The sequence below is a fragment of the Excalfactoria chinensis genome, chromosome 24, assembly GCF_039878825.1.
Source record: "Excalfactoria chinensis isolate bCotChi1 chromosome 24, bCotChi1.hap2, whole genome shotgun sequence".
NCBI classification, from domain to species: Eukaryota; Metazoa; Chordata; class Aves; order Galliformes; family Phasianidae; genus Excalfactoria; species Excalfactoria chinensis.
In genome coordinates this window covers 1287521-1296752 of record NC_092848.1, presented here as the reverse complement: position 1 = coordinate 1296752, position 9232 = coordinate 1287521, and the positions used below count along the sequence as shown (strand labels likewise).

Sequence of the window (9232 nt, the reverse complement as noted above, 5' to 3'; positions counted from 1 at the left end):
CCCATTCCATAACAACAGCAAAATCTACGTAGGGAGATATCAGCCCCAGCTCTGCCCGTTTCGTGGCTTTTCTAAACTCCTGACGTTTTGCAACATTGCATAAACATAAAACAATCCATCCTTGATATGGAATGCAAGGGCGGATGACAGCGCAGCGCAGCCCCCTCGGCTTCGATTGATTTACGCCGAGACTGACGCTTTATCAGGCACACGAAAAAAGTTTGACCAATCATTTTGCTGGGAGCTCACAACACAGCAGCCCAACTGTACTTTGTTGGCTAGGAAGTTCGAGAAGGGGGTAGAGTACAAATCTAGATCTGTCCTATATATTTTTTTTTCCCTTCATTGAACCGTGCTTTGTATGATGTCTGAGAATGTCCATTTCTGGGACTCTTAGCAATTACTATGTCGACTCTATTATAAGTCATGAAAGTGAAGACTCGCCTTCAGCTAAATTTTCATCTGGGCAATATACGAGTTCCAGGCAAGCTGGGCACAATGAACATCTAGAATTCCCCTCTTGTAGTTTTCAGCCAAAACCTCCAGTTTTCAGCGCCTCCTGGACTCCTTTGAATCCACATTCTTCTGGTACCCTTCCTGCCGTCTACCATCCATATATTCAACATCAAAGCGTCCCATCTGATAGCAGGTATCTACGGAGCTGGCTGGATCCAGTGCCCAGAGCAGAGACCCTCCCCGGGCAGGGATCTGTTAAGGCTGAGCCGCTGCTGGGCCGTCCCGGGGATGTCCATAAACAGGGAACACAGGAGTACAATTTAGAAACTTCTGCTGCAAGGGAAGGGATCGTTTCCAATCAAAGGCCCAGCTTCGAGGACAATAAAGTTTGTGAAGGAAGCGAAGACAAAGACAGAACAGATCAAAGTAAGTTATAAAAGTGAGGAAGTAAACAGTATAAAAGCTGGAGGAGGTGCAATAAAAGGGGACAATGCTGCGTAAAGTTTAAAATCAGGGCTTAAAGAAAACTCTCAGATGGCTGATGCCAACCTAAGGGGAGAGGTGGGGAGGGGAGAGGGGTGGCATTGTTTCTGGGGGGAAATACAAATAAATATTAAAACGAGAGTCGTCTCCGACCAAAACAGAGTCCAGAGCGGACAAAAGCTGGATCGAGCCGTCCTCCTTCCTACAGAATGCTGACTCCGGCAGCGGAGATCATTGCTGTAAGAGGGAGTGAGGGCGTGCGGGGCTGCGGGTGGAGAGAACCGAGGGACGGGAGGGGGGGAGAGAGCGGGGAAACGTGGGGAGAAGGGCCGGGAGAGGAGAGCGGAGGTCGGGGGAGAGAAGAGAAGGGGAAAATCGAGGAGGAAAAGTTCACGTGGGGGGGAAGTAAACAGCGGCGGGGGCTTTTCCGTGCCCGCTGAGCTGCGCTGCGCCGGCAGATTGAAGGCTCGGGGCTCCCCTTCACCTCGGGGTCTGTTGTTTTTTTTTGCTGCCGTGGGTGTATTTGTTGTGCGCGTTTTGCTCGGTTTCCTTTTTCCCTTTTCTTTTTCTTTTTATTTTTTTTCCTTTTATTTTATTTTATTCTCTTTTTTTTGCACGCCTTCGCTTATTTCTGTTTCTAATTGCTCTCATATTCGTGCCTCACTTCAGGGTTTGACTGTTCCAAAGCCGAAATATCACTATTTCCAAACTCCCTCCGAGTTGAGTTAAAAAGAGAGAGAGAGAGGGGAGTGCTTCCAGCTTAATTAGCTCTTTATTTGTAACGTAGCCAGGTTGGAGAGCAGCTAAACTTCAGCCTGTGCCTTTTTAGTGACCTGGTTTCTCTTTTATTAGTTCTAAAATGCAGAAAGAAGAATCGTTTTGATGTGTTTATTAAGATTATGGTTAGTGCTGCTTGTAATACGCGTTGTTGTTGTTATTAAAATGACGCAAGAGAGTTTTTGAGTGTGTAAGAATGGGTGTCTTCACCCCGCGCCGGTTCGGTTGGTACCCGGGGTCCATCTGGGAGGTGGAAGGGCTGAGAGGGAGAAAACTGGCTCCAGTATCGTGGCGAATGTTTGCGCAATGAAAGGCGAAGTTGTGCGGAGTGTTGGGTTGGAAAGGGCAGAGAAAGCCCCCGCTAAAGGTACAGCGTGAGGAGCGTGTGCAGGACACCCTGGCACAGTCATTCCGTGAATTAACTTCATTTTGGTTTTTCTACCCCTCTCAGCCCCCCCCCCCCCCCCCCCTTCTCCCCCCCTTTAACCCCTCACCGAAGTGTAGGAGCAACAGTATTGAAAACGCGGTGTATTCCCCCCTCCGTGTGCACGATGGTGCGGGGGCATTCATTTTTTTCCCCTATCGTTTGGCTTGCACCGTGCACACGCACTCACACACACTCACACACACACACAAAAAGAAAGTCCTGTTCTATTGTGCTGGGCAGAGATCCAGAACAAACTGCAAGCGGGAGGTGAATGGTCGGAGAGAATGAAATATCCAGGTTCTGTGCTCAATGTCCCTGAAATTCAATATAGAAAAGCCTCGTCCAAGAAAATGTTATTAAGTCCTAAGTAAGCGCAGGGACCAGAGCTAAGAGGATGCAGTGCGGTTTCTCTATGGCGTGTGGTTACGACGCATATTTTGTTTTAAATAATAGTTTAATTTGGGCTAATGTGGAGAGGCTGCCAGGGCTGGGAGACGGAGCTGTTTTGCAGCAAGCACTCCCACCCATTTCCCTGACTCTTTCAATTTTTGAAAGTATTTCACAATAATGAATCTCTAGGCCGGTTATGGCACCGGGATCTGTGAATTTATTCGCTAGGTTTGCAGGAAACCATGTGCCAGAGCCTCCCCTCATTTGCTCGCCCATTCAGGAGGGTGTACACAGTCAGTAAATAAAATACCCGCGTTTCAAATGCCTCCGATTTTAACGATCCGAGATGCGACCGAAAAAATAAAAGAAAATAAAACCCGACCAAATAAAAATCCGTTATGAAGCAGAGCCCTCCGTTGCCATTAAAAGATGGGTAGCAGGATTAACAGTATCAATTATTAACAGCTTTCTTCCTCTTTAATATTTAATTCTGCATATTAGATCGAGTCAATTACATTAAGGAAATAGCAGCGCAGATTCGGAGGAGGCAGTACTTACAGGGGAAGATTAAAGCGGATTATTTGTAAAAATATTCAATATATTTCGTTTTACGTGGAAGGGAAAGTCGTGATGGGGCGCGTGTGTGTATGTATATATTTATAACGGTCCGTTTAATTGGTGTGAAGGTTTACGGCTTACGGCCATCATTTCAGAGGACGAAAGGGAAATAAAATAGAAATACGTGGTCTGTCCTTTTCCTTTCCCTCCTCTCCTCACCCCAACACTCCTCCGATATTTGCATGTGATTAACGAACGCTCCATTATTCGCCCCCGAAGCGCTTCACCTTTGGGTGCGACCTCACCCAGCACTGCGTCTGCGGGGCTCATTCCTTAAAATGGTGTTTTGATCCCTCACCTCCCTCCTCCTCCCCCCATCCCAAACCCCCATCCCAGCATTGGGTTTAAGCCCGATATGTGCTTTTTGCAGAAGGTTCCCACGTAACTTCTCTCACACGCGAGTTATGGAGGGGGGGGTGGGGGATTTATATTGGGGCCGCTGTTCTCCCTTCACATCGGCCCTACAGACGTCCATGCTTCAGCATAACACTGTCCAGACCTCCTGTAGCAGAGTCCAGCCAGCCCTGAGGATGTTTATGGTATCGAGACCGTTTCTTGCCACGCAGCAAAAATAAGCAGGATTTATTCAAAGGGCCTTTTTTTCGCCCCCCCCTCTTCCGCCTCAGTCCCCTTTACCCGCAACGCTGTCTCTACGGGAGTGCACCCGCAGACACGTGGGGAAACGCATCTGAAATAGATGCGGGATTTTGGCTTTGCTTTCTCCCAACGCAGGGAGAGAACATCACGGCTGCACCTTGGGAATGGGTAGGAGGGGGGGGTGAATTCGGGCCCCCACTTGTGGGCAGGGCTCGCCTTGCCGAGGCCGGGCTGCTTTCAATCCGGCTCCCATCTCGGGTTCGCATATGCGTGTGTATAATCTTCATATTTGATGGCATGATGAAAACCTTCTGAGAAACACTCAGGCTGTATCGTATTGATCTTGGTGCTTTTCTTTCAGCCAACCCAGCTGCCAGCTGGCTGCACGCCCGCTCCTCCAGGAAAAAGCGATGCCCTTACACGAAATACCAGACCCTGGAACTAGAGAAGGAGTTTTTATTCAATATGTACCTGACGAGGGACCGTAGACACGAAGTGGCCAGACTCCTCAACCTGAGTGAGAGACAAGTCAAAATCTGGTTTCAGAACCGAAGGATGAAAATGAAGAAAATGAACAAGGAGCAGGGCAAGGAGTGAAAAGCAGCAGAGCAGCACCCTCCCCTTCCTTCCTTCTCCCCCTAACTCCCCCCAGCCCCCAGCTCCGAGCACCCGAGCTGCAGTGCTAACACACAACCCGAACCAAGGGGAAAACCTTCCCAATTCCCCATCTCCACCTTTGCATGCGAGATGTTGCTTAATATCCTTTTATCCTCTTAGCGTTGCCACGTAGGAGGCAACTTAGCGAAAAAAAATAGTGCAGTTCCTCTTTGGGGGGCACATGCTGGGTTTTGTTTCTGTTCTCTTGTTGTCTTTCTCTATTTCTTTTTTTTTTCTTCTCCCCACAGTGTAACACAGACACAGGGCTCCTGTCGGAGCAGCAGCTTTCCCTCCTTGCATTCTCTCCATGGAAAGCAAGACGGCAAACACAACCGGCCACAAACCCCCCACCAAAGCACGCTGCCTTTCTTTCTCCACGTAAGGACAATGCTTCGCACTCACAGCACACAAAGACACACGTTGAGGTGGCCGAGGAACCGGAGGATTTAATTAAAACTGCCGCAAGACAGACACATTCGTAAGGCTTGCGTTTAATTGCACCCAACAAATCATTTTCAATTCGTCAACTTTACAGTGGGCAAATCGCTCAGTGACAGCCCCACTCCCGACTGCGCTGGGATTCTGCTTCCTATTTCTTTTTCCTCTTTCTTTTCTTCTTCTTATTTCGCTTTGTTTTATGATGCGAGGTTTTATTTCCATCTTATCATGGTAGATATGTGACTTTGACCTGAAAGTTTAGTAGGACCCTTCCAGGAGAACCACCCCACCACCACCACCACCCCCTTCCAACCCCCTCATCTGGTAGTTTTATACTGGGTCACTTGGAAAAGGAGACCGGAGGGGGGGTGGGGGGAGAGGAGAGAGGCTGTGTGTGGGGCACACTCAAGAGCCTCATTGTAAATTATTTAGGAGAAAAAAGGGGCGGAAGAACCCCTGCCAACTTATTCCTAACTTTTAGAAGGGGAGGAAGAATGGGATTTTCTAGTTTAAAAACTACCTTCGTAGTGCTATTAGGGGAGGGGAAGGTTGTGTTCTTAGTGCTAGCATATTTATAATTTATTGTGGATTGACTTTTCCTAAAGCAGTAGGCTGTTGCAGAGATAAAGTGCCAACCCTGGCGTGTGTGTATTTCTTCCCCTCCTGTTTGCTGAGACGCTGTTAACGCTCGGGTGCTGTGGAGTTTGGGTTGCAGCGGTCCCTGGCTCCGTTCCCCCTCCGTTCCAGGGCCGCTCCAAGCGTCCCCATCCCCATCCCCGTTCCCATCCCCATCCCCGTTCCCATCTCCATCCCCGTTCCCATCCCCATCCCCGTTCCCATCTCCATCCCCTTTCCCATCTCCATCCCCATCCCGTCTCAACGAGCTGTACCGGGAGCTGCAGAGGCTCCTCTCTCACCCCCCCCTTCCTTCCCCCCTTCTCCCTCCAAGCACTCTCTATAGCCCACCCAGCCCCGATGGTTTACGGCGAGGGCTCCCGGCATTCCGGACGGATGCTTTCTGCTCTGACAGATCCGCTGCAGGTTTCTCCCCAACCATGCAGGACTGAGTTTCCTTTATCTCTGTAAGACTTCACTTTGTTTTGGGAAGGGGGGGGGGGGGGGGGTGGCGGGAGGGAGCGATGGGAGTGGGTGGGTGGGGAGTGGATTAGTACCAGTTGATGATATGGTGGCTATTGTAAAACGTGGTTGTGGTTGTGCTTCTGTGAATGTCGAAGCTCGTTTTCTGTTTCTATTGTGGCTTTTAAGTATACAAAGAGTTCCTCAGTTGTTAGTTGGTGGAAAAAAAAATATATATATATATGGAAATAAACCTCTCTCTTTTTCTTCGTGTGCAAGTTTGTATGTTTAGCTGCTAGGAGTCTCTTTAGGAACGAGGGGGTGTGAGGTAGAGCGTGTTTTAGTGGGGGGGGGGGGGGGGGGAAGGAAAGGGAAAGGAGAAGAGAAATCTGTTTGTGCTGTCTGCGCGGATGAACCGGCACAAATCTGTTCTGATAAGCTGCTGGGCATCTTTAGCACGAGGGCTGTGAGGCTGCTTTTATCTGCTGGGAACAAAAATGGCCCTGGGAAGGAGCGATAGGCAGATTTGCGACAGTGTTCCTGTTTTTCCCCCACCCCCCCACCCCCCTTCGCTCCCTTTCCCCCCTCGATGCAGAGATAAGGGCTGGGAGCTGCGCTGAGAATCGCACCAGTTCAGTTCCTCGTGAGCTCGGGGGTAGCGGAGGGGGGGGGGGGGGGGAACCAAATCCTCCTCTCGACCAGAAACCAGACCTGCTGTTTTTAATCCCATTCCCTCCCAAAGTTTGTTTTCGTGCCCAGACTTTTCCCGTTTGAAAAGCTCCATCCTTCAAGAGCTCCTCTGGGAATGGAAAGTGGGGGGGTAAGGGAGGGTTGGGTTGAGTTGGGTTGGGTTTGGGAGGGAGGGGTTCCAGGTGTTCCAAGTGTTGATAGAGCACAACAGAAATCTCCCACTTGAGCCCACGGTCCCACTCTCCTTCCTCCAATCCGCGCTCAGAAAAGCTGTTGCAAAGAGATTTGGAGTTCTGGAGCTGAGAAGAAAGTTTGTGGCTGCAGAATCATTGCCCCAAATCCGGATTTATTGAACAAATATATATATATATATATATATATATATATATATATATATATATATATATGTATCTCTGTATAAATCGAGATGCTCGGTTGGGGGAGATGATGGAGGCGTATGGAAAGCAGGCAACGATTTCAGTTTTGTTTGGCCCTTCTCAAGGGTGAAGGAGCTTCATCTGCTCTTCGCGTTGGGTTGATGAGCCCATATTTCGAGCTGAGCGTTGGGTTAAATATGTGTCAGTGGATGTTCAGGAGAGCACCCATCTCATTGACATTGGCAGCACATCGGCCACCGGGATGAGTTCTTCCCTTTCCTTAAATCAAAAGGCAGTTATGTTTCAAATAACAACGGGCTGCTGTTGGTTTTCATAGGATTAGAAACATCAGCGCGGGTTTGGTCGTTCTCTTTTAATTTTGATCTTTAGGAAATATACTTGAAAATGTTGGTGGGGGTGTGTGTGGGGGAAACGTCTTTTGTAGCGTCAGCCCGGATGTATTTTCTGCGGATGTTTAATGCTCCAGAATAAAAATCGATCTGAGAACAACAGCCCCGATATGTCATTGTGTTATACGGCTTCACCTAAAATCCCAGAAATATTTTCTCGGTGTTTTTCCTCGTTCTTTAGTGCCTCATTAAGTGTATTATCAGAATCCATTTCTGCTTAGGTTAAAGGAATAAAAAAAGGCTCCAAGAAACAAACGGAAATAATTCCAGTGCAGCAAGTGCGTCTCGGTCTCTTACAGCTTCGGTGCGTTTCTAAGACTTATTCTTTTTCTCTCTTTTCCCTCTTCTTTTTTTACGGTATCAACTCGAAGATCGTTTTTCTCCGATTCCCTTTCAGGGCTGCAGTTCGTTTCCTCGCTTGTTTGTTGGTTCGTTTGGAAACTTTTCGCCTTTGCATCCTCACATCGGCCGTGGGGCAGACGGGCATTGCGTGCGCGCTCGGTTTGACGGTCTCCGTTTATACCTCAGTGCACGGGGATACCAGAAACCCCAAAGTAACACGGGGACACCCCACCCCATTGGCATCACCTCGGCTTTGACACCGTTCCTTTTGCCGTGGGCTCAGCGAGAGGTAATTCCGCCTCTAAATTCGTTGTGACGTTTTATTGCTCGTGAAGGGAGAGAGTGCCGAGAAAGTGCTTCTCTCTATTAAATAATCTATAAATCAACAAGAAAATACACGAGATAAAATAAGAAACCCCCAGCAAAACCAAAATCAAACAGAATCCAAGACCCGCTCAGCCCTGCGGGAAGCAGGTAGTAAGAAATCCAACCCAGAATCTCTTTCCACTAATTTTTAACATAATGGGAGCTCTAAAGGGTAATTTTTCACTTCTTCTTTTTCCCGAAGAAAATCCTTTCTTTAAGGGCAGCTACGAAAAGAAAACAATAGAAGAAAAAAGATATTCGGAGCTTACAGAGGGAAGAGAGAGAAAGGGAAGGAACTTGTCATAAAAAAAGGAAAATTCAGTGCAGTGTGCTGCAATAAAAGAATATGACCGCTATAAAACTTTATAGGGTATAAATTTCTGAAGGTTAAGGAACTAAACGGCTGTAAAGCAAACAGTGCAAGAAAACTTTCAGGAACTCCTAAATTACTACAACGACTTGGGAATGTGGGGAAACCCAACGCGTAAATGTTCTTATTTTGCTTCGGTCGCATATAAAGTTGCTTTCTTTATTCTTATTTTGTTTTGTTTTGTTTCTTAACGGAGGGGGGGGAGAGTGAAAAAATAGGAGATAAGCCGGGGGGGAGAGAAAAGGTGGGGAGGGACTTGGGCTAATTTATTCTTCTCCTGCAGTTGCCGTGAAAATCCCGCACTCTGGATGATACCCTTTGTTCTTTTCTTTTTCCTTTCCTTTCTTTCTTTTATTTTTCTTCTTCTTAACACCCCCCCCCCCCCCCCTCCAATCCTTTCTCTTTCTTTAAAGCAATTCCAGGCTGCCAGAATGCAGAGCCATGCACACAACAACACACACAGGGGCACCCCCGCACTCACACACTCCAAGTTCTGGCGAGACGTCTGGGCTTGGGAAGCTCTTTATCGGTTTACAGCCCTGGCCTTCCCCCTCCAGAGCAGAATGACCAATTGTTTAGTCTCGGAATTTGAAACAATAGTGGTTTTCAAAAGCAACCCCATTTTGTCTCTTTTATTGCTAGCAGAGCGGCTGGATGATGGGGCTCTCGGAACGCAACCCTCCAACTCTGCGGGGCGAGAAGGAAGAAGGCCATTTTTCTTTTCCTTACTCTAACCCTTCCCCACCTCCCTTCCTTG

At 48.1% G+C, this 9232-nt stretch overlaps 1 protein-coding gene across 1 annotated transcript; it reads left to right on the top strand.

Moving 5' to 3' along the window:
- Positions 1-374: 374 nt before the first annotated feature.
- HOXB9 (homeobox B9) lies at positions 375-4587 on the top strand. Its single transcript, XM_072356682.1, has 2 exons — positions 375-882; positions 4110-4587. Exons 1-2 carry the CDS (start codon positions 375-377, stop codon positions 4343-4345), a joined length of 744 nt encoding a protein of 247 aa, XP_072212783.1. The 3' UTR covers positions 4346-4587.
- The last annotated feature ends 4645 nt before the right edge of the window (positions 4588-9232 follow it).